Below are 25,773 nucleotides of genomic sequence, written 5' to 3' on the forward strand. Positions count from 1 at the left end.
TTTATACTTATGATGAAGAGGGAAGTCATTTCTTGATATATATATTTATTTTTCTTTACTATATTCTTATTTTTTCCTATTTCTTCTGCATTTTCTATTTTTTTTTTGTTTGTATTAGTTTTAGTTTTTGAATATATGGTAATATTAATTCTATTTTTAAAATCCTTAATGCTGAAATTATTTTTTTCCAAAAAGGTATACCAGGATGACTGTAAAATAGCTGATATAAAATGCTATGAGTTAGTGGTATAATGGCTCTCTGTAAGGCCTGATTTCAAAGATATTGTTTAAAAAGGCTAGAAGATAAACACTGTTCCATTTTCATCTTTTATCTGAATGAACTACTGCTAACAGGACAATAATTCTTCCATCTAAGAAGCCTTCCACACAAATGAAGGTTTTCACAAAGTAAAAGGAAAGGAAATATAGTAGTCTTAATCCATTTGGAGTTATTATGATGTATATCACAATTCTAAGGATGTCTTTAAAAAACTAAGCATAATTAAGTTTAATGAGGCTTATTTTGAAGTCAGCTTGAGAAAAGATTACAGCCTTAGCCCTAGCAGTACTGAGCAGTCACTTATGTAAATAGCAATAGCAATAGCAGTAGACTTATATACCGCTTCATAGGCCTTTCAGCCCTCTCTAAGCGGTTTACAGAGAGTCAGCATATTGCCCCCCAACAGCAATCTGGGTCCTCATTTTACCCACCTCGGAAGGATGGAAGGCTGAGTCAACCCTGAGCCGGTGAGATTTGAACCGCTGACCTGCTGATCTAGCAGTAGCCTGCAGTGCTGCATTTAACCACTGCGCCACCTTGGCTCTTAAGTAACTTAGTTAGATAAAGCATCTTTTATATAATTAAATGAATTTTATTTTATTAACAGTGTAACTTTAGCTTCTGAAATATGCCTCACAATATTAAAATTATATATATATATATATATATAAATGCTCTGTCTTAAAATGTATGGGAGGTATCAGTGCCTTAGATCTATGGATTTTCCTCTCCTTTTTTTTTCTTCTGGTGTTCTACTATTCCAAAAATATCTGTTAGGGATGGGGAGGGGAGAGTCCAAAGAAGATTTGGGATCTAGAAGAGGAATGTAACGGAAAGGCAAAATTAGGCAGAAACAACTTGTAGATGTGGAGAGATTTTCAGGGGGGGGGGGGGTAAAGAAAGGTTGAAAGTAGGAAAGCACCCTCTTATGTTTTAGTTTTTAACGGTATTTAATCTCTGTTTATTTTAATATTTAATGTAATGTAGTTGGAAGAAATGTCCATCTGGAAACATGGAGGCTGCTTGGAAAGATGATTTTAATGTTGGACAGGACCACATGGTTTGAGGTCCTGGGGGAAAAGGTGATCACTGCTTCAAGATGTTGAATGAAGAAAAAGAAGAAGAGCTTGCTAAGAGTTCCTGGGTTTTTTATACCCTGTGTTCGGTCCCACCTCTGTTTTCTGTTCCTGTGTAAGAAATGTATTCTGATTGGTGTCAGACTCCCATGTTGCCATGCAGGGACAACTCTCTAGGCTGTGTTTTGAGTCCAGGTTTGGTTGAGTTCCCAGATGCCATGTGATGAGTTTCTGTAGAAGGCTAATTCTACCTTTGTTATGTAGAGTGGTCTAGCCCAGGCTTTAATGGTTCATTGACAGGGGGGGGGGGGCAGACAGCTGCAGGGAGCTTCTTTGTCTTTAAAAACATGTTTCTCAATTTCTTATCCAGGGAAATATAATATTCTGCCTTTCCAATATTTCCTAGGATATTTTATTCATCTAGCAGAAGGGTGGGTACTAACTTCCTACAATGTAGAGGGAGATGGGAAGCATATAAAGAGCTGAGGTGGCGCAGTGGTTAAATGCAGCACTGCAGGCTACTTCAGCTGACTGCACTTCTGCAGTTCGGCTGTTCAAATCTCACTGGCTCAGGGTTGACTCAGCCTTCCATCCTTCCGAAGTGGGTAAAATGAGAACCCGGATTGTTGTTGGGGGCAATATGCTGACTCTGTAAACCGCTTAGAGAGGGCTGAAAGCCCTATGAAGCGGTATATAAGTCTAACTGCTATTGCTATTGCTATAAATTCCCTAAACAAACAAACACACAAATATTTCCACTGCACAAGCAGCTTCAAGTCAAGTGAAAACCAAATCACCTTATATTTCTCTTGCTAAATTAAAATTAAATTAAAATGTAAAGGCATCATTTCAATCCTCTCAGCTTCAAGGTTGTTTTTATTTTTCCCATATTAACAATGATGAACGATAATAAAAGTTATAGCAGGTATTCCACTAAGAAAATTAATCCAGTGGTGTGATACAGTCCATTTACAATAATTAAGATTGTCATAAAAGCATCCCTCCATAAATACCTATAGTCCTCAATTTACAACCATACATTTAGCAACTGTTTGAAGCTACAATGGCTCTGAAAGAGAGACTTCCAAAAGATCCTTGCACGTATGACTGTTGCAGTATCCCCAAAGCCATGGCCTCAACATTCAAGCACTTGGCAACCAGTATAATGGTTGAAGCATCCCAGGGTCACACGACCTCCACTTGCTATTTTGCCTTCCAACTTCCGACCAGCAAAGTCAATGGGGAATGCCAGATTCACTAAACAACTACACTGATTTGGTTAACAACCATGGCAAAAAAAGGTTGTAAAATTGGGGATGGCTCATTTATCAACAGCCTTGCTAGCAATGTAAAATGCTGGTCCTAACTATGCTTAAGTCAAGGACTATCTGTAATGTATTTTTTTAGGCATGTATCTACTGATTAGCATTACTCTTACCTTCTTCAGTATTTCATGCAAAGAAGTATGCATTAATCAGAAAACACAACGTAAAATGCTGTTTTTCATAAGTTACACAAATGTTTCCAATACCTCACAGCCGTCCTGGATCATCCATTCAATAACATCACAGTGCCCTCCGTCCGTAGCCCAGTGCATAGCCGTACATCCACCAAAATCCCTGCTTAGCCAGGAAGCCCCTTGGGATCTGAGATACTGGACAATATCCAGGTGACCAGCGAAACAAGCTATCATTAAACTGTAAAATAAAAAGCATTTATTAAGGCTAAAGCACTCATTTTTAATTACTGAGAGGTGGAAATTAAATAATTAAGTAACCCCTATTAATCTACATACACTTCTAGTTAAATATTAGTTTTCATGGAAGATTTATTATTTTACCCTGTATATTGCGGTTCACCAACATATGCGCGCTCGACAAAAGCGCACCGATGAAACCGTGGGGAGAAAACCGTGAGTTTGAAATCGCGCCAACAAATGAGCACAGAAGCGCGCCGATAACAGCGTGCCAACAGAAGCGCGCTCTAAACCTAACCCTAAAGATAACCCTAACCCTTATCTTAATCGTAATTGCGCTTCTGTCGGCGCTCTTTTGTCGGCGCGCCTTTGTGGGCGCGCTGTCAACGTCGTGGTTTTATCACCGTGGTTTTGTTGGCGCGCTATTGTTGGGAGTGCATTTGTCGGGTGACGGTATATTGCTATATTAGATGGTAGAAGTATGAGACTATCACCTTTTGTGACTGCCATCCTTTGTCTGGATTTCTGGTGATTATTATCTTGATTCCTTTCTTAGTGAACGGGTAATTAATTTCCTACAGCCCAAAATGCTGGACAGCAAGAAATGTTTTGTAGTGTATAACTTTTTTAAACACTGCTGTAACATCGGGTTCCTTTGCCTCTTCACACTAATGTAAGAAAATAATTCTTTCAATGTAAAAGAAGGTAGAAGGCACATAAGAAGGTAGTTTATCTTCCTCCTTGACGCAAAGCTTCAGAAACCAAATCCAAATGTCATTAAAAAATTAAAATTGCTGATTGGGGCTTCTGATGAGACAAGTGAACAATAGCCCACCTTTTTTTAATGCTCGGATGCAGAGGTATTACAACTGAAAAACAACTGGATGTGACTGCAAAATTTGGTTTGGAATAAAGAAAGATCTAGAGTTTGCCCATTTGTACTTCAAACAGGTGGTTATTGTGATTAGACAGTCAAAATTGATGTTTTTGTAGATACTTGAGACCATCTAGGAATCACAGGTTCCATCATGCTCTGAGCCATAAATGCAACCGTTTAATGACTCCCTCAGAGAATGAAGATCCAGTTTCTATCTGCTTGTTTGGAAAATAGGGGCAGTTACATATCCAGGTTTTTACACACACACACACACACACACACACACACTATAGACTTGCTTCAGGCATTCATACATTTCCTCAGAACTGTATGCGCAGGCACTCAAATCATTGTTGCATTGCCTGGCTAATAGAACCACACCCTGGTGTTTTTCAAGGACATGCTGATATCCAGAGGCATCCTTATCCCACCCAATCTTTTCATTCTGCCAAGGTGCGCTACCTTTCTGGGGCAAAAGAAGGACCAGTTCCTAGCCTTTGAGCCTCCCGATGGCCGATCAGCTATCCATTGGGAAGATGCAAAGCCTTCCTGCCTCCAGCTAGATTTTGGAAAGCATAAAAAGTTGCTGCATAAAAGACAGCAACTTCAGGATGAGCTTTCCTTGCTTAACCCCTTGCCAGGAAACCACGTTTCTTCAATAAACCAAACAAAAACATCTGGGAGCAATGAACTTGTTGATCTACCCCAGCCCACTCTCATGCCCCAATTAAGTGCTAAAACTAAACTCTTCACCTCCGCTCTCAAATCTCTATTCCAGGCTGAAGAGTAGAGGAAGGGAAGCAAGAAGAGGAAAAAAAGATATTTATGCAGTTTTTCCCTTGAACTGGAGTGGGGGGGGAAACTTCATCTCCAAAAGTTAACCAATCACTTGGAGAAACTTGTGCAACAAAATGGAGGATGCTGGGCCTTTGGCAGCTTTAGCTGTTTGTCTGGTTACCTGTAGAGCTCATCCATTTATAAAGGCTAGACTGCAGTTAGTTTTCTACAGCTCTGGGGGAAAACTGCAGAAAGGTTATCTTTCCAACTATGTACTGTATCAGCAATTTTAAAAAGAGGATAAAAGTTAATTAAGCATGTTCATTACACAATTCAAACTCAAGAGGCATATATCAAGTCTTCACTCTTCTGTCCTCTGGCTTGAAAGAGGTCTATATACTTCCTCATACAGGTGAAACTCAAAAAATTAGAATATCGTGCAAAAGTTCATTTATTTCAGTAATGCAACTTAAAAGGTGAAATTAATATATGGGATAAGACTCATTACATGCAAAGCAAGATAGTTCGAGCTGTGATTTGTCATAATTGTGATGATTATGGCTTAAAGCTCATGAAAACCCCAAATCCACCATCTCAGAAAATTAGAATATTACATGCAATCAATAAAACAAGGATTGTACATAGATCAATATTGGACCTCTGAAAAGTATAAGCATGCGTATGTACTCAGTACTTGGTTTGGGCCCCTTTTGCAGCAATTACTGCCTCAATGTGGCGTGGCATGGAAGCTATCAACCTGTGGCACTACTGAGGTATTATGGAAGACCAGGATGCTTCAATAGCGGCCTTCAGCTCTTCTGCATTGTTCAGTTCCATGTCTCTCATCTTTCTCTTGGCAATGCCCCATAGATTCTCTATGGGGTTCAGGTCAGGCGAGTTTGCTGGCCAATCAAGCACAATAATCCCACAGTCATTGAACCAGGTTTTGGTGCTTTTAGCAGTGTGGGCAGGTGCCAAGTCCTGCTGGAAAATGAAGTCAACATCCCCATAAAGCTCGTCTGCAGAAGGAAGCACGAAGTGCTCCAAAATCTCCTGGTAGACGGCTGCGTTGACCCTGGACTTAATGAAGCACAGTGGTCCAAAGTCCTGTTGCTCCTTGGTCCAAAGTCCTCTTTTCTGATGAGAGCAACTTTTGCCAAAAGCACCAAAAACTGGTTAAATGACTGTGGAATTACTGTGCTTGATTGGCCTCTCCATTCTTCCCCATACTCTGGGTCCTTGGTTTCCAAATGAGATGCAAAAGTTGCTCTCATCAGAAAAGAGAACTTTGGACCACTGAGCAACAAGATTTTGGACCACTGTGCTTCATTAAGACCAGGGTCAACGCAGCCGCCTACCAGGATATTTTAGAGCACTTCATGCTCCCATCTGCAGATGAGATTTATGGGGATGCTGACTTCATTTTCCAGCTGCCCACACTGCCGAAAGCACAAAAACCTGGTTCAATGACTGTTGGATTACTGTGCTTGATTGGCCAGCAAACTCGCCTGACCTGAACCCCATAGAGAATCTATGGGGCATTGCCAAGAGAAAGATGAGAGACATGAGACCGAACAATGCAGAAGAGCTGAAGGCTGCTATTGAAGCATCCTGGTCTTCCATAACACCTCAGCAGTGCCACAGGCTGGTAGCTTCCATGCCACGCCACATTGAGGCAGTAATTGCTGCAAAAGGGGCCCAAACCAAGTACTGAGTACATATGCATGCTTATACTTTTCAGAGGTCCAATATTGATCTATGTACAATCCTTGTTTTGTTGATCGCATGTAATAGTCTAATTTTCTGAGATTGTGGATTTGGGGTTCTCATGAGCTGTAAGCCATAATCATCACAATTATGACAAATCACAGCTTGGACTATCTTGCTTTGTATGTAATGAGTCTTATCTCATATATTAGTTTCACCTTTTAAGTTGCATTACTGAAATAAATGAACGTTTGCACGATATTCTAATTTTTCGAGTTTCACCTGTATGTACAGGTTAATATTATTAATGCTCTTTTTCTGAAGGCTGTTAAGTATTTTAGGGAAGGCTGGTCTAGTGGTTAAAGTGCTGGTCTAGGCACCAGGAGACTTTGGAATGAAAGTCGCTTGGGAAACTTTGAGCTAGTCACTCACTCTCAGCCCAACTCACTTCATGGGTTTGTTGTCGTGGGGGAAATAGGAGGAGGAAGGATATTCAGGGATTTGAATTATTTATACACAAAATAAAGTCTGGATGAAAATCAAATACATAAAATAAATAAGGAATTCTCTTTTGACGACAGAAGCGATTTGATTAATGAAGAGAACAAAGCTATTTGACACAAAAATTACTAAAAGATTTTAAAAATTAAAGTCAGTTGCTTAATCCTGCAGTTGAGAAATTGGACAATATAACTGCCTTGATTTCATACAATGATCTTAACACTGATTTCAGTTAAATTAGATCAATATGACCATAATGAAGTAATTTGTAAAGCTAGTTTCCATTATAATTTTTACAAGTGAATAAACAACACATTTTCAATTGAATGAGATCATTAATACAGTAGGACACATTCTTCCTATACATGTGGATTTTTTCATGAAATTCAGAATTAAATGACTATATTTTCATTACTTTTCAGGAACTTTGCTTTGTGTATCTTTAATTACATATTATCTGCTTAAATATTTATAAATATCAGATTGGCATTGAATCAAAAGTAAATATTACTTTACCTAATATTTAATAATGAAAAGTAAAAATAGTTATATACAATGCCATAAAATGCTACCTGATACTTATGTTTGTTTACCTAGGATACATTTTCATTTGCTAAGTAGATTTAGCAAGAATTAAGGCACCATGAAGATGATAAAAGGGGGGGGGGGCATTTTTGGGAGGTATGCAGAGTGCAAAAACTTTTTTTTTAATTTGCCTCTTCAAAACATTGGTGCGTCTTATACTCCGAAAAATATGGTATTTTGTAATATTTCTATGCATTGTAAAATATTTTTTCCAGTTTAGATAGCTTAACTTATATTCTCAATTATTTAACTACTTCTTTCAAACAAATAAATACATTTAATGTAATCATATATTGAATTTTATACCTGTCTTTTCCACTGGTATTTTTCAGGTTCACATCTGCTCCATTTTCTACCAAAATCTGTACAAGCCTAGATAATAAGAGTAGCTTGATATTATTTTCATGTTTACCTTACATTGTTTTCATAACTAGCTTCCTTCTATAGTTTGTAAAAATATATTTCAGATTTAGATGCCAATTTTAATGAGTCCTTTAGTAAGAAGTGGATGAAATTAAAAATAACTTTCCAACTCAATTTCATTAACACTATTTTATAAGCTAACAATATTATTTACAAGCCATTGCAACCATAAGTTCAGTGTATTTTAATCTATAATTGATTAAACAATATAGAGCAAGAAAAGGCAACTGATTTTCAATATATAATAAAATACTGTAATATACAATTGCTAACTATATTACAATGATGTAGTGATAAAAATCAGAAGACTGAAAAAAGGTACTGAGGATTATCATTGTAGTGGTATAATAGTGATAATACTTTTATTTGATCTGTGCTTTAAAGTCCCGGCGCCGCATCCACCATAGAGCGGACGTCCTGCTCTATGGCGAATGCGGCGGCAGGGCTTTAAAGTCCTGGCACCGCATCCACCATAGAGCGGGACACGTCCCGCTCTATGGTGGACGCGGTGCCAGGATTTTAAAGCCCCGCCGCCCTTTAAAGTCCTGCAGCCCTTTCCGAAAGCCCCGCCAAAGCCCTGCCGCCGCATCTACCATAGAGCAGGACACGTCCCGCTCTATGGTGCACGTGGCACCGGGACCTTAAAGCCCTGCTGCCGCATCCGTCATAGAGCAGAGGTCCAGCTCTATGGCAGATGCAGCAGCAGGGCTATAAAGTCCCGGCGCCGCGTCCGCCATAGAGTGGGACACGTCCTGCTCTATGGCGGACGCGGCGTCGGGACTTTAAAGCCCTGCCGCCCTTTAAAGCCCTGCAGCCCTTTCCGAAAGACCGCTGAAACCCTGCCGCCGCATCCGCCATAGACCGGGACACGTCCCGCTCTATGGCGGACCCAGCACCGGGACTTTAAAGCCCTGCAGCCCTTTCCGAAAGCCCTGCCGCCGTGTCCGCCATAGAGCGGGATGCGTCCCGCTCTATGGCAGACGCGGCAGCAGGGCTTTAAAAAATAAAAAATAAAGTGCCAGCCCGCGTGCCAGCAGGCGGGTAAAACACACACAAACACACAAATTACTTGCAATAATACAAATTACAATTACTTACAAATTACAATAATTTTGAATTCCTCCCTCTGACCCACATACCTTTTCCAGCTGTTTCAGAGGATTTCAACTGTCCTCTTGTCTGCCACGATGAAAATGTAAAAAATGTAAAAAGAAAAAGGCAAGAGCTGCTGAAGTCAGGTTAGCTGCTGCCAGAGTCCCCAATGGATGACTCTGCTTAACTGTTTAAAAAAGCCTCTAAAAAAACGCCCTCTACGGGAGGAGGCGAGAGAACCACGTGCCTCATCTACATAAGGAATTTTTCACCTTTTAACCCTTGCTTAACTCTGCTCAAGTGATCATAAGGATAGAGTAAATGAGGCACGTGGTTCTCTCACCTCCTCCTGCAGAGGGCACTTTTTAAAGAGGTTAAGCACTAAGCAGAGTCATTCACAATTTTTTTCTTTTCATGATCACAGTGGTGAGGCCCTGCGTCCCGCCTCCCCTGACTGCACCTCACTGAAAGCAGTATTACTCTATGTACACAGAGTTACATGTATTTAGAAAAAAATTCCAAAAATTACAACTTAAATACTGAATACTTATAAATAAGACTAAGGAAAAATTAATATAATCTTATGGAGAATGATAGGAAAGAACTGATAAATCGTTTGGAGTTAAATCTTCAAGTCCATCACCATATAGCCATTTTGTTTTGAAAGCATTTTATGTTCAAATAGTTCTAAAAAAATAATAATAATGATGTTCTGAACAGATGCTAAAAAGAAACCTAAGAATACCAAAGTAAAATAAATTAAGAAATATAATGCCATACCTTCCATATCCTTTTTGTGAAGCAACCATCAATGGTGAAAGTCCTAGTTTATTGAGTGTATTTACTACAGCTTTCCTTTTAAGGGGAAAAATAATTATTTGCACAGTTTTTCATTCATCTCATTCCTGAATAATATTTTGTAATGTTATTGCGCTTTTTGAACCATAAAATAAAAAATAGTATTAATCAGTGACTTCTTCAACACATTTCAATAGTTTTGTACAATTGCCACTGGACCTCAGGGGGTCCTGTTAAAACTGCTGTGGGGGGAAATTGAAGTAGGGAGTACTAATAGTAATTTGAATTCTTGGTGGAAAGACTAGCTAGAAGTTTAAGTAATTGATGTCTATATTTATTTAGTGTATGGCATATCATATATGGACTACCAACATATATTAACATTTCACCTAGATTAGTAGAAAACAATAAAATATAAATGTTGAAAGGATCTATGTTCAAATATCAATTTCTAGGCATCTAACCGTTGAAGTGCAGCACCATTTATATTTTTTTAAAAATCAAGAGACTGGACTGATATATCTCCTCAGCTTACAGCCAGTCATGATGTGATCTACAGTTTGATGTGGGACCCCACAGTCACACTGAGGCAAAGATATTATGCCCTATTTATACAGAGGATCCCAGCAAATGCCTTGTGAGGTGCAAATCCTATCCAGGATTGTTCATAGCTGATGTGCTAGTTCAAAGCCTGGCACTTTTGGGGAGGAGGGGTCATTTATATGTCTTCCTATGTCTGGGAGTTCAGGAACACATTTGGCTTTTACTGGGAATCAATGTTAAAGTTGCTGGGCACAGGTCTTTTCAGCGTTGGACTTCATTTTTTGAAACATCTTACCTTTCTAAATAAGGATAGGTCTCCCCTTCTTGTAATTACAAAGCAAATGAAAACTTGTCTTATTATGGTGAGCATTCATCTCCTTTGCCTTTTGAGTATTTAATTTTAACTTGTATTTGTTTGCACTTTATATTATGGTTTTAATTGTTTATACCACTTATGTTGTTTGCCATCCTAGTTTATTGAGGCAGCTTATATACACAGTAAATAATAAATAAATACATAGATAGAGAACATAAATTGCTATCCAGTGATACTCAAAAGTTCTATATAAGGTGCTGGTCTGCAGAGGAGAGATTCAAGAGCAATCAATACAGTTTAGACTTGCTCAATAAATACTATTATCTAAATGGTTGCAGTAGTACAACAGCAGCTTTCATGAAAGAAAAAGCTTAGAATCTGGTCAGTCCGATTTCTCTGTGACATATTATAATTGCATGCAAAGAGTTCAGAGATAAATGTTGACATGTAAACTCTTTCAATATAGTCTAATTTTTCAACATATTTCTTACTATTTGTGCAGTACTTTCAGAACAATATTTTTCTCCCATTTATGAGTGACTAATCCCAGTGGGGATTATATAAATTTATTCAAAGTCAAGTTCATTCAAATACAAATCTGTTGTTTTCAGAAGTCCAACCACTAATTGCCAAAATATTTTCAAATTATGACTTCTAGAAATAACGCATGAATGGGACTCCACACTAAACTTGTTTCCAAATAAGTGCCACTATTGTTTAGCACAGACAGCCAAAACATACTGCAAGACCCAATGGCAATCTAGAACCAAACAGATCTCCAGAAGATAATTGACCAGCACAGATAGATCTTAGCAATATACTACCTTCCTTCATGCCATGGAAGTGAATGACAGACAGTATTGCGTGTATTAACACATATGCAGGCTACTTCTCTCAGCCTAATGCTACAAGTATCTTTGATTTTTTTTTCTTTAAAAAAACAAACATCCACCATGATGAAGAGTAGTACAGAATTGGTTATTTAAGATCTTTGAACTCTTCTCCCTACTTCCCCTATTGAATTGCAGTGCCTATGATAACTTTGTCTCCCACAGTAGAAGATATATAAGGTCTTTTTGATATTTTCCCCAGAGTGCTGCTATGCTCCAATTTTCTTCTCATCTCTACTCTTTCAGAAAACTGGTCAATGATTCAGGAGACTTATAACACCAATGCTATAAGTGTTCTGGTTCATATTTGTCCTACATCTGTTCCATACGACATTCCTTTCCTATGCACTAATATAACTTCCAACTCCATCATTACACACATTTAAAATGTTCAGAGGAAACCCAGCTCCATTTCCTAATACACACAGGTTGCACACTCTATTGACATCTCTGTACTGGCTGAGAAGCAATATAGGCTACTAATCTCTTATAGTAGTCTAATCATTAGCTGCACCATGCTCAAATTGGGAGTCCCAAGTCTTGCATTTGTAGGAGATGAGCCTGACACCACTGTAACTTTTCATTTGTTGCTCTATTGGAGGAATCTCTTTCTTAGCAGCACACATTACTGATGATGCATTGTCTTTGATTACCTGAAACATTGCTGGATCTAAGCCAATGTTATGAGAATGTTCCATTATACAAATCATATATATTCAATTGGCATGACACAATGATAACTCATAAGATAGATAGATAGATAGATAGATAGATAGATAGATAGATAGATAGATAAGATGGATAGATAGATATAGTGTTTGTGTGTGTGTCTGTGTGTGTGTGTGTGTGTGTGTGTGTGTTATAAAGTGTGAATCCTTTCTTACCTTCCTTGAAGAATAATAACAACATCCTCTAAATCATTCCTGCTTACAGCACGATGGAGCTGTTCTCCACTCATTGGTTCACCTAAAGAAAAGAAAGGAAGTTAATAAATAAATAAATAAATAAATAAATAAATACATACATACACACATACACACACACACATACACACATATATACATACATACAAGCGTACATACAATGTGTTATTGTCAATCATTAAAAATATCAAATATAGTTTTTAACTTTCATGTGTTTCAATATAGCATTTGGATATCTTTAAAAGCATTTGGATATCTTTAAAAGTTCCAGTTTTATTGACAAAGGAATTGTTTAAAAGATAACCTCAAAGTCTTCTACCAAAAAATGCAAGAACATTATTTTGAAATTATGAGCTAAAAAAATGCCTAGCCCAAATTTCATCTCATGAGATGCCTAAGAGCTTTAGGTAAAAAACAGTAAAGGCTCTCTCAAGTCCAGTTAGACTCTGAATATTTACATAAACAGAACCCTTCAGTTTTCCTGACAATAACACAGAAGTGGTTTTCTAATGCTACTTTTGGAATGTTTTTGATTTCCAATTCATGCCCTCAACATCTCTATTTCCTAATGAACTTCCATCTAAGTATCAATCAGGTTCAATACTATTTAAAAACAAAGTTAGTCAAGTGCTTAAGTAGTCAGTTATGTTTTTCTGCCATCCTAACTATCTACAATATGGATAAATTAATAGTTGGATGAATAATGTTCACAAAAGCACTGGATAATTACAATTTTAAAAATATTTAAATTGTCCTTTGTTATGCTGCAATGCACCTTCATTCTAATCAGGCTATGGGGTCACATCAATCCAGATGGGTAGGCTTTACAGATAGAAATATGGCTCCAATTTGTTAATATGGGATTCACTATGAGACAATTGGGAAAGTGCAGCACAATGAAACTGCAAAAAAATGGTATGGTTATCTGGATAAGCTAGTATGGCTGGAAGGAGATAGCTTATTCAGATTAAGCTGCCTGACCTAACATGAAGAGATTGAGCAGGAACAGGGCTTGAAACCAGGAGGCACCCAATCAGGACAGTATGGAGTACCAGAAACAAGTGGTTACAAAAGAGTCAAAACACAATATTGTTCATTTATTTACTGAAGGAAATGATCTAATGCTACTTATTTGCGTATAGAAAAATATGCAAACCTCAAGAACTATCAGTTCATTTGAAGGAGAAATGAGAGTCAGGTGTTTCAATCAATGGGAAGATAATCTGATGTGAATATGGGAGCTTCTCATTTAAGGAATTCTGGCTATTCACTATCAAAGTCTGAATTCCACCACACAGGTTGTGGAGGTGTGTCATGGCTCCAACAAAGGAAGTTTCTGAAGACAGCTGTGGAAAAATTACAAACTATTTCCAAAAAGTTGGGGCTCCACCAGTCCAATGTTAGGCAGATTGGTTACAGATAAAGGCAATTTAACATCACGGTTACATTCCCTATGAATGGCTGTCCAAACAAGATCAATCAAGAACAAGACTCGGGGAGGTCTCTAAGAACCCCATGATAACATCTGAGGAATGAAAGGCCTTTCTTTCATTGGTGAATGTCATTGTTAATGAGATTGTCTTCAGGACAAAAGTTAACAAAATGGTGTGCGTGGCAGGTTTCGAGACTGAATTGGCTTAGGAAACTAAAATGAAGAAGTAGACTGCCTTATCAATTTCTTCTACTCCACTGGCTTCTTTACAGCTAACATTGTCTTCACACAATCAAGACAAAGCCTCTTATACATGGGCATCATAAGATGGGCTAAATACAAATCAAATTGACTGAGGTGGAGGACCGAATTTTTACATCAAAGACATGACCAGCTACTGACTATGGATCAAATCATGAACCTCTCACATGCAAGCTACAAGTTAAGATAAGAAAGAATGTCCATGGAGATTCTCACTTATCCAGGTCACGGTTGTCTCAAAGTTGCTTTTGCAAAAGGCAACTAGATTTGAAGACGTTTTGCTTCTATCTGAGAAGCATCCTCGGTTCTGACTGAAAGCTGGGAATGGAAGGATTTATATTCCTTGCAGCCATCTCCTTGTTAGCATTCTGAAGGTGGGTCATTAGCTCTCCAGAGTGTTGAGGCTCTTTGGAGGTTTATCTGCGCCCTCAGGGCCAACCTGGATCAGAATGCAAATGGTTGTGGAGTTTTCTTGGAATTGCTGAAAGTCTAGATAGAGAGGACCAATAAACATTTCTTATTTTTGATTTGCCCTGGGGGGCGGGGGGGGTAGTAAATGTTTGAATAATATGAAAAAAATAAAGAAGGATCAAATAATAATAAGGAATGGCAAATACAAAATAAGTGTAAAATATAGCTCTAATAGGAAATTGCTTAAATGAGAGCAATACTATATCTTTATTTTAATGAATGAGTTTCTGCTTTCCTTCCAAAGCTGTTTTCATTTTGCATATATTTCTACATTGTTTGCTTAACATTTTATTAACATATTGTGACCTTACTTGTTGTAGTTACACAAATAGGTGAACTATAAACAGATTCTCCTTTAGGATCTGTGACTTTAAGTCGAAATCTGTACGTTGTTCTAGGTTCAAGACCTTCCACAACATGCTGTCGGGCATATCCCCTAAAAAAGAAGTAATTTAGTTTTTCTAATTACTTTCTAAAATTTTAGACAATAATTCATATTTCAAGATAATTCTCTACAAATTTCAGCAATATAATACCTGTAAATGTCAATGCTGCTGAAGAAAAATTGACATTGTAGGTAAAAGTGCATTCATTTTTTAAATACATACTATTTTCCTTTATTATGCATAAATGAACAATCTGCATATATATATATATATATATATATATATATATATACACACACACACACAAACATACATATACACATATACATGCATACACGCGCACATGCGCGCGCACACACACACACATATATATATGTGGTGTGTGTGTGTTTTATTTGTGCTGATATATATATATATATATATCAGGTGGCGCAGTGGTTAAATGCAGCACTGCAGGCTACTGCTAGATCAGCAGGTCAGCGGTTCAAATCTCACCGGCTCAGGGTTGACTCAGCCTTCCATCCTTCGAGGTGGGTAAAATGAGGACCCAGATTGTTGGGGGCAATATGCTGACTCTCTGTAAACCGCTTAGAGAGGCCTGAAAGGCCTATGAAGCGGTATATAAGTCTACTGCTATTGCTATATATATATATATATATATATACACACAAATATATATATATATATATATATATATATATATATATATACATACATACATACATACATACATACATACATACATATATATATATATATATATATACACACACACAATGTTATCATGTGATGACTGCAAGACAGATGCAGAATAAACCCATTCTTGCATAAATATTTAAACCATACAGATGGGGAAAAAAGAACATCATAGATGCAAGAACTGAACATCTTTGAAAACAAGAGTCAGAATATCTGCAGAAATGTCATCAGATATACACTTGCAACATATTTTCAAGGATGAAAAGACAAGGCTGATTATTCTAATGGTGTGCATTAGGATTAGACCAAGACACCAGAATATCACCAAAACTGCCATGTGCTGCTGCTTCATTTAATAAAAATCTTGATAAAACTGTTTCCTAGTCCTTTCAGAATAATTTAAAATTTAAAATACTGTTGATGGTGTAAGATGGCTAGTTTGATAAATGATATAAAAGGGAATACTGAAACAGTCTAATTCTGCCACCTAGTGAAAACTTCTCCAAAGAATCTGCCAAAAAAACACAACCCATTGTAATTTAAAACAAAGCAAGTAACACCAGTTACTGATTGGCAAAATAACTGCATATTCTCTCACCCTTTCCTCCTGTAGGATAAATTTCCAAATGTAGAAAATATATAAAGAAATATGAAAATTGCCTCTAGATTCATTATAGTATCAACAACTGTGAAACATTTGTTCCTTAAATTTAATCAAACTTCAGAGAAACGAAAGAAGGAACAGAACCCGTGAAGGTCTACTCTGCTGAAGCAATTTTGAAAAGATTTCATTATCTATCCATATGTCTAAAAGGAATGATGCTTTTATGTGAAGTCATTAAAAGAACAACTTCAAAGGGGTTGTTTGGGTTGCCCTTAAGGAAGTTCATAGGGGACCAACCTGTTAGTCTCGAATCTAAAGGACCTAGTTTTTTAAAGTCAGGTTACTTGTTCATAAAGCATCTATTATCCAAATTTAATCCTGAAAATAGTCTCTAGATAATGTATAAGGAGGCTTGATTGAAAGAGGGAGGACTTAATCTATCTCAGTAGTCTCTTCTAAATTAACCCATAATGCAACAGACTAGCTCTGAGGTTAGGATTTTACTTATCTCATTGACTAGAAGTTCCACACAACTATCTAGAAATCTCAGTGTTTGCAACCATGACTTGCTACAGTACGCTGATATTGTTTATGTACTGTTCGCTTGCTGCACAACAATCTCTCCCCAAGCCAGCTAAAGTAATCTTTGGAATGGCAGTGAACTATTCCAGATTTATTGTCCTGGAAGTCTCCAACATCTGCACTAAAACATCTGTTCATCTTGTTCTTTTGCTGGTCATTGGCCCAATAAATATATTAACTGATTGATTAAAATAGTCTGACCATATACCCGAAGCAGTGGTGGGTTGCCAATTTTTTTACTACCAGTTCAGGCGCGCTCCCGCCACCGCTACTACCAGTCTGCCCAATCCAGGCCAAACCGGGAGCAACCCGCCTCTGACCTGAAGGACTTGAATTATTTTCTGAATGGGCTTAAATAATTTCTCATCTGATCTGTTAGTGATACTGTTCAAACTCTGGCTGAACTGTGGAACAGAGGGATGGGCCATACAATAACTTTTATAGATCTTCCTTCTGGCAGAGCTAAATCAGCAACTTGATTTTCCAGGTAACCAATGAAGGTAGTGGGTTTCAGCCTAAGTTAAGAATCTCTAAAATGGATCAATTTGCCCACTAATTTGGGGTCTACATATTGTAAGACCCATCTGAATTCATACTCAATGGGAGCAAATGCAGCAAAAAGATTTTATTTCTCTGCCTCCGCTGCACTTGCATCAAACACAATGGCAGTAGTTTACCATATTCTGGAATTTCTTCTCCATTAAGATGTTAGAGTAAATAGGCTGGAATAGAGCAATTTTCATCTTTCTTTGCAAAAAAAAAAATAATTCACCTATTGAATTCTCTGTGGCAGAGGTGTCGTCACTTGATGTATCACGACTTTTTTTCCCTTCGCTAAACCGGGCATGGGGGTGGCCAGCCACAGGATGCCCACAGCCTGCAAGTTTAACACCCCTGCTCTATGGCTTGGACTAGTGGTGGGATAGGATTGGTTAGTCTTTGCATCTGTCTGAAACATATGTATTGTCTTCTGGTTGCTGTAAAAGTCAAAATTTCTCAAAAAAGGATTATAGTTATAGCAACAGCCAATAGTTGCCCCACTTCAAGACAGAGAAGCAAAAGGCAACCTCTCTACATTAGGATTTAAATTGTGTTCCACAGAATCTCAGGATTCTCTGAGAATGTCATGGAGTACCATGACAGATGAAGTCCAATAATAAAAAATAATTTAAAAACTGCTAATTTTCTATTACCAAAGCTTTTTCTCTTGATCAGAACTTCTGGATTTTTTTTTAAAGAAACAGGTTCTGCTGCATGAAAAAATATTTGAAAATTTCTGTTCTAAATCATGGGAAGTGTAAGAGAAAGAAACATTGAAATTAAATTCCAATACGGATAAAGAAGGAAATGAATCTTCATCGTAACAGATGGCAATCAACTGTTTCCGTGATTTCCTAGAATGCAACAAAGATTCTTATTTAGCACTGTCATGTTGTTGAACAGTCTTAAGCTGAATGCAAGTTTAGAGTCTTATTAAGCTATACCAAGTTTTCGCAAGATTCTGCTGAGGTTTTGCCACTAAGCCTGACGTGAAGATATTGAGGATGTGAATCAGTCATGGGAAACAGTGAGCTACCCAACTGCTTGACGTTTGCCTTTCTGGCTGATTAAATCAATCAGGTTGGGATTCACTTTATAGTTAAGAAATATGATCAGTGCCTTTCTGAGTGCAGAATGTGTTTGTACCTGCTTAACGGTTAAACACCAATTACAAGTACTTTATTGAAAAATCCCTCCCTGCTCCTAATAAATCACTATAATTATAACCCAATCTTTTACATTCAATTCTTGGATAGATTGTGAAAGTCATCTCTGGAAGTATTTGGATAAAAATGATTATCTGATCTATTTCAATAAGGCTTTTAATTTGAGTTATAATGATGAGATTACTTTGGTCACCTAGGTACATGATCTATGCTGGAATGCGAAAAATATAATTAGGTTAGGTCTTCTGATCAATTTTTGATATTATCAAGCATGATTTAGAAGTATCATTTGATAGGGATGATCACTGTAGTCAGTTTTGCTAGAATTTTTATATCTTCCTATATTATGTGACCCGACAAAAGGGCGAACGTCAAAAGCGCGCCGACAAAACCGCGGCGCTAAAATCGCGATGTCAAAAGCGCGCCGACAACAGCGCGCCGACAGAAGCACGATTTAAGTTAAGGTAAGGTTTAGGGTTAGGTTTAGGGTTAGGGTTATTTTTAGGGTTAGGTTACAGCGCGCTTCTGTCGGCGCGCTGTTGGCACGCTTCAGCGATCATTCGTCGGCGCGGTTTTGTCGGCGCGGTTTTGTCGGCGCGGTTTAGTCAGGCGCGCTTTTGTCGTTCGCGCATTTGTGGTGGAACCCCTATATTATTCAATATTTGTATGAAACTGATGATTATTTAGAGCTTTGAAGTGAGTGCCATCTTTCACTTTCTACAAGTCTATTGCTTCCTATCACTTTTATCTTTCTACAGAATCTCCAAGAAAGTTATCTGTTTTTACATTGTTTAACCTGGATGAATAAAGAGAGTCTGAAATAAAATCTAACAAAGGGAAAGATACTGCTCATAAGACTACTTGGGACATTGTTGCACTGCTCCAGAAAAAACAACTCCTATTGTCTCTGGAGTTGCAGGTTGTAGGAACATTTCCTGAATAAATAAGATTTGTGACAATGATCTCTATTTTTTCTCTTGACAATTGCAACATGCTCTATTGAAAGCTAAGCTTTAATAGTTTCTGGAAATTGCAAACATTACAAAACACAGCATTCATGTTATCAAATGGTGTAAGGCAGAAGAATACATGGTGCCTCTATGAAAAGTTCTTCACTGCCTGCAAATTGTGTAGTTGGCACAATTTAAGGTGTTGGCTAATAGCTCATGGTATGAAAATCTATGAGACTACATCTCTGTCTATGAACCTGTCCAATTACTTATATCAGCAGGGGGGAAAATGAGGGGTCCTTTGGTGGTCACTGGGCTTGGTGTTTTTCTTGCAGATGTTTCATTACCTAACTAAGCAACATCATCAGTGCATCAGCAATGAAATGTCTGCAAGAAAACCACCAAGCTGAGAGAGCACCAAGTACCCTACAGTTCAACCCTGAACTACAAATATTCTCTTCTATTGGAGAAGCACTTCTGAAGAATCGTTATAGCAATGACTAGTGTATGTGCTCAATCCTTCTCTTATGTAGTCTTTTGGAGAATATGAATGTTTCATCACAGGATGATGTATTTGATTCCAATATTTAGAAAAGTTGTAAAAAGGCAAATTTGGTCCTAACTCTTAACTGTTAATTGATTTTAATTATATTGATAGTATTGTCATTTTTTATATTTTGTATTAAGTTGTTGTAAGCTATTTACGGTTGTTATATAAGTGAAAAGATTGGGTGTGTATGAACAGATAGACAAACAGTACAATGCTGTAAGAACTTAGTTATAGCAAAATAAGAAAGAAAGTAAAAGGGTAGATTGCACATTCCATGTAATAAACCCCTTGGTGGTATTTGATCCATCTGTTATTACATTTCATTTCAAATATTCCACTGAGTTACGTAAAAAATAGTGACAAGAGTTCTGCAGTCCAAAGAACTGAATGCTGTATTCTAGAAACATTAAAACTACCGTGTTTCCCCGAAAATACAACATGTCCTGAAACTAAAGCTTTGCCACATTTTTCGGGTGGGCAAAAATATAAGCCCTCCCTGAAAATAAGCCCCCTGGACAACCCCCCCCTCCGGCCAGGCAGAGCACCACTCCCCAACCTAACGGTAACCCGAAGGTACCAAGCCTCGGGAACCGGGGGGGGAGGCAAAGGTGATCATGTTGCTTGGCACCTTCGGGAGACCGCCAAGTTGGTGAATGGCTCTGTGCCCAGCTGAAGAGGGCGGTTGCCGGGCGGCTGCTCTCTTGCGAGCGGGCTCCCGAAGAGCCAGGCACAGCCTCATGGGCGAATGGCTGCGTTGCGCTGTCGTAGCAGTGCAACACAGCAGCCATGAAGCGACTACGCTCACAAGCAGCCAGCAGGCAAACCCCCTTTCCAGCCGGGCATAGCGCCATTTACTGACCATGGGGTATCGCCAAGCCACGTGAGTGCCTGTTTGCCGCCACCTGACTCCCGCGGCTTGGCACCTTTGAAATGCCAGTGAATGGCGCTTTGCACGGCTGGAGAAGGGGGTTACGCGAGCGGCTGTTCCGCTCTCGCTCACACGCTTCCCAGCCTCACGATGCCCTAGCTCAGCTCTCCACGCAAAGCCAGGGCATCTCTGCTGCTGCCACCGCATGGCTTTTTCTGCGGCTTCCAAATCGAGTCTTCCGGCAGTGGCCGCTCTAGGCGTACGCTCTATGGTTGTGGGCCAGCTGCCGGCAGAGTGTACAACCAGAGTGTACGTCCAGAGCAGCCAGTGCCAGAAGACTCCGTTTGGAAGCCGCAGAAAAAGCCATGCGGCGGCGGTGACAACAGAGGTGCCCTGGCTCTGCAGGGAGAGCTGGGCCAGGGCATCGTGAGGCTGGGAAACGTGTGAGTGAGAGCGGAACAGCCGCTCGCATAACCCCCTTCTCCAGCCGTGCAAAGCGCCATTCACTGGCATTTCGAAGGTACCAAGCTGCGGGAGTCAGGTGGCGGCAAACAGGCACTCACGTGGCTTGGCGATACCCCATGATCAGTAAATGGCACTGTGCCTGGCTGGAAAGGGGGTTTGCCGGGGGGCTGCTCGTGAGCATGGTCGCTTCATGGTTGCTGAGTTGTGCTGCTGCGACAATGCAACACAGCCATTCGCCCATGAGGTTGTGCCCGGTTCTTTGGGAGCCCGCTCTCAAGAGAGAAGCCGCCCGGCAACCCCAAAACAATAAACCCTCCCCTCATAATAAGGCGCAAGCCATATTTTGTGGGTAAAAAGAAAATAAGGTACATCTAAGAATTGATTTCAGAAATTGACATGGGAGTTATATTAGTTGAATTAGTTTTCTATGCTCAGCCTTCTTTTTAAACTTGTAAAAACAAATTGATAGAATTGAACTTACGTGTAAATCAGCCCATATTTATGTAACTTGGGGTCTTCTCCTTCAACTGAAAATTTTAGCCATTGCTCTTGAGGACCTTTTCGTTGTTCTTCCAAGTTCCAACTCAGTTCAATATTATGATGGCTCACATGACCTACAACTGGAGGCAGTGGCTTTACTCTAGAATGCCTTCCTACAAATGAACCACATCAAAATTAATGTAATATGACAATATATAAAAACAAGTTCCAAGAGCTGAAAAAAATTAAAATAAATGACAGTAAATTAGCAAAGGCAATATAAAATAGCAGCAGAACAGATTGTTGTTGGTTCAAAATGCCTTATGTTTTTAAACCTTTTAAAAAGAGTTTTAGCTTTTTATTTGAGTGCCAACAGGGACAGAATTTCATGCTATTATTACTATTGTCTGGCAGACAACATCCCGTTTCTCTGAAAATCTAAATATACTACTAAGTTTATCGTACGGGAAGAAAAAGGCAGGCTGAAGCATACTGAATTTTCACCTACCGTATTTTTCAGAGCATAAGACGCACCATTTTTCCCCCCAAAAGAGGCTGAAAATCTGGGTGTGTCTTATACATCGAATACAGCATTTTTTGCTTCCTGAAGCCCCGCCCCTTCACCAAAATGGCCGTGCATACCCTTATGGAATTTCAGAGAGCTCCTGGGGACTGGGGAGGGCAGAAATGAGCAAAAAACGGGCCTCTTTCCCCCCCACCCCACCCCAGCCTCAGCAGCACTCTATAAGCCTCCATAAGGCTATGCATGCAATTTTTTTGACAAAAAAGCAGCCTGTTTTTAGGAAAAATAGACCTTTTTTGCTCTTTTTTGGCCACCCCCACCCCCAAGAGCACTCTGCAAGCCCCCCCCCCAAGGCTACTCATGCCTTTTATTTGAAAAAAAGGGCCCGTTTTTTCAAAAAATGGGCCGTTTTGAGGTTTGCAGAGTGCAAAACTTTTTTTCCCCCTTTTGGAAAGCTCTTTAGTTAGGGTGATTGATGAGAATTAGATTGATCAAGTGCTGTGCCAGCAGAAACAAGTCTTAGGTGCTGCAGATTGTCAGTGATTTCCTTCTCCAGCACACGGATAAATATACCTGGAAACATCTACCTACCTACCTACCTACCTACCTACTCTCTCTCTCTCTTCCTACCTACTGTATTTCTATCTCTCTCTTTCTCTCTCTCCCTCTATCTACCTACCTACCTACCTACTCTCTCTCTCTCCCTCCCTCCCTACCTACTGTATTTCTCTCTCTCTATCCCTCTATCTACCTACCTACCTACTTATTCTCTCTCCCTCCCTATCTACTGTATTTCTCTCTCTCTCCCTCTATCTATCTACCTACCTACTCTCTCTCCCTACCTACCTACTGTATTTCTCCCCCTCTATCTACCTACCTACTTTTTAAAAAAATTGCCTCTTCAAAACCTTGGTGCGTCTTATACTCCAAAAAATACGGTAATGTTCTTATCCTGGTTTCAAACACAACTCCCTATAATATAATAAATATAATTTATTGTATTACAAATAATAAATTAGTACATCAGATTAAAATAATATATTTTCTAAGAATATATAGTGCAAGTATAGGGTAAAAGTACAAACCCTGAAATAAGATGAACTAGCAATGGTTAAGTTCCTTATACACTGAGAAAGAATATAAAATTAATTACTATACATAGATTAACAAGGCTTGTGTGAGTTCTAAAGAAAAGGTAAAATAAGATTCCTAAGATAAAATAAGGGGAGAAAAACACTTCTAGAACTAATAAATACCACAATCATATAAACATTGCTTTGCTGCCTTAACCATAGATTAGGCTAATCTAGAATTTACTGTATTATTAGTTCCAAAAGTGGGTTTTAAAAACACACACATATGAAGTCAGATTTGGGAAGACAGATAGCACTTCTGCAAAAATGGTGAAGAAAAGTGGATCACCTAAGTTAACTGTGCAAGAAGATTGCAGTGGAATTTGCAAGAAATACCATTTGCTCGCAAGCAAAATCTGGTGGGACCACAAAATAGAATGTAATAGAAAATGAAGAACCGAAAGTGTTCTGGTATTTTAAAGTTAAAACAGATAAGCACCTGCCGTATAACACCCCAAACTTAGCAATTATCAATTATAAAGACAAAAAAGTCTGGATGCTGCTTGGAGACAGAATAGAATTGTGGAAAAAAGAAAACAAAAATCTGGATAAGTGGCTGTTGTAGTACCTGGAGACAGCAGAATAAAACAACTGGAGAGAGAAAAATCACAAAATTCAAAGACCCCCCACAATAGAATATAGCAAAAGAAAGCAAAGATAATACCAATAATATTAAGGCACCTTGGGAGCAATGCCAAAAGAGCTGGAGCACCACTTGAACACCCTCGGCATTGACAATACCACCATCAATCAACTGCAAAAAACAGGTTTACTGGGAACAGTTTACATCCCTGAACGATACCCTTAATACCATCAGAATTTGAATTTCATATCTCAAAAGTCTTCCTATAGTTAAGGTCTAATTAAAGTTTCTTCGGGGAAAACCCTGCCTTACATGTGCATATCCCTCATATTTCATCCAGAAACAATTGTTAGAAAAACTGATTTCCCTCAAAGGTAAAAATTGAACATAGGGTTAATTTTGCCCATTCTGCAAATATAGACAAAATACACTTGTGTAAAATGAGATTCATAAATAGAAGAATTTCACAATTTCAAAAGGTAATTTGCTTACCATTGGACACTGCAACTTTAGAATCATGGTAAATATTACTTAAATTAGAGTTGGCTAAAGAAACATAGGAAATTCAACTGAATTTCTTCAATAATTTGTCCTTGACTATTGGTCACCACCCACTTATGCAGAGGTGGGTTCCTACCAGTTCGCACCTATTCGGTAGAACCGGTTTGTCAAATCTACCGAACTGGTTAGAAGAGGTTCCACCAGTGGACCCGGAAAGCAGGCCACACCTACAGAAGAAGTTCCAAAAATTTTTGAAACCCACCACTGGCAAGGATCTTGTAACTTGACAGCTTTAAGACTTGCATGCTTCAATGCCAGAGTTTCTGAATAGCTACTTGGACCGACCTAAGTACTAATTCATAATTTCATATCCGGTCACATGGGCGGCAAGCCACTCCCATCCGGTCACATGGGTGGCAAGCCACTCCCACAAAGGAGGCCACACCGACAGAGTAGGTTCCAACAATTTTTGAAACCCACCACTGCACTTATGGCATGATTAGCAATGTCTTCCAGGGACAATGCTACATTTGAACTTTCAGAATCATGTCAAGGAACGCGTTCTGAAGATGAGAATGACAGATGAAGAGGAAAAGCTAAATTTGATTTAATTTATATTAAACTGATATTGATAATATTAATATTGATTCCTCTTTTTATCTATTTGGTGACTTCCAATTTCTGTTACATTATTATTAGAGGTGTAGTAGCAGTTTTGAGAAATCTCTCTGGAGCATCCTCAAAACTTGTAGGGGAGATATATCTGACCTTGAGCCCTCAAGCTATGCACTTCACATTTCAGGCTTTAAAAAAAAAAATTCAAGTGAACTCATCAACTAGCATACAGATCTTAAATTATTAATTCCTTCTATCCGAAAGTTTATGTGAAGTATTAAAAACATTGCATTCAGTTTTAATAGAAGTTAATCATAACAAGTAAATTTTCCATGAAATTCAATTAAGTCCTACTGATTTCAATAATGTATTCTGGTTCAATAGATGTATTCTGATAAAGTCATGATCCAATATACAGTACAGTAGTTACTAATATTTACATTGCATCTACGCATAAACAAGATGTCGCAATAGTATAGA

The 25,773-nt window shown here is 38.5% G+C and overlaps 1 protein-coding gene across 1 annotated transcript in view; it reads right to left on the reverse strand.

Annotated features, from left to right (window-relative positions):
- The window catches only part of FANK1 (fibronectin type III and ankyrin repeat domains 1), a 35,656-nt gene extending 9,916 nt beyond the window's left edge, over positions 1-25,740 (reverse strand). The window contains exons 1-8 of the mRNA XM_032225582.1: positions 25,734-25,740; positions 24,670-24,723; positions 21,940-22,111; positions 14,960-15,084; positions 12,446-12,527; positions 9,795-9,869; positions 7,806-7,871; positions 2,888-3,053 (exon numbers count right to left, since the gene is read on the reverse strand). Coding sequence (XP_032081473.1) covers positions 2,888-3,053; positions 7,806-7,871; positions 9,795-9,869; positions 12,446-12,527; positions 14,960-15,084; positions 21,940-22,111; positions 24,670-24,723; positions 25,734-25,740 — 747 coding nt within the window. The remainder of the gene's footprint in view (positions 1-2,887; positions 3,054-7,805; positions 7,872-9,794; positions 9,870-12,445; positions 12,528-14,959; positions 15,085-21,939; positions 22,112-24,669; positions 24,724-25,733) is intronic.
- Between the last annotated feature and the right edge of the window lie 33 nt (positions 25,741-25,773).

This window comes from Thamnophis elegans, chromosome 10, assembly GCF_009769535.1.
Source record: "Thamnophis elegans isolate rThaEle1 chromosome 10, rThaEle1.pri, whole genome shotgun sequence".
Taxonomy (NCBI): domain Eukaryota; kingdom Metazoa; phylum Chordata; class Lepidosauria; order Squamata; family Colubridae; genus Thamnophis; species Thamnophis elegans.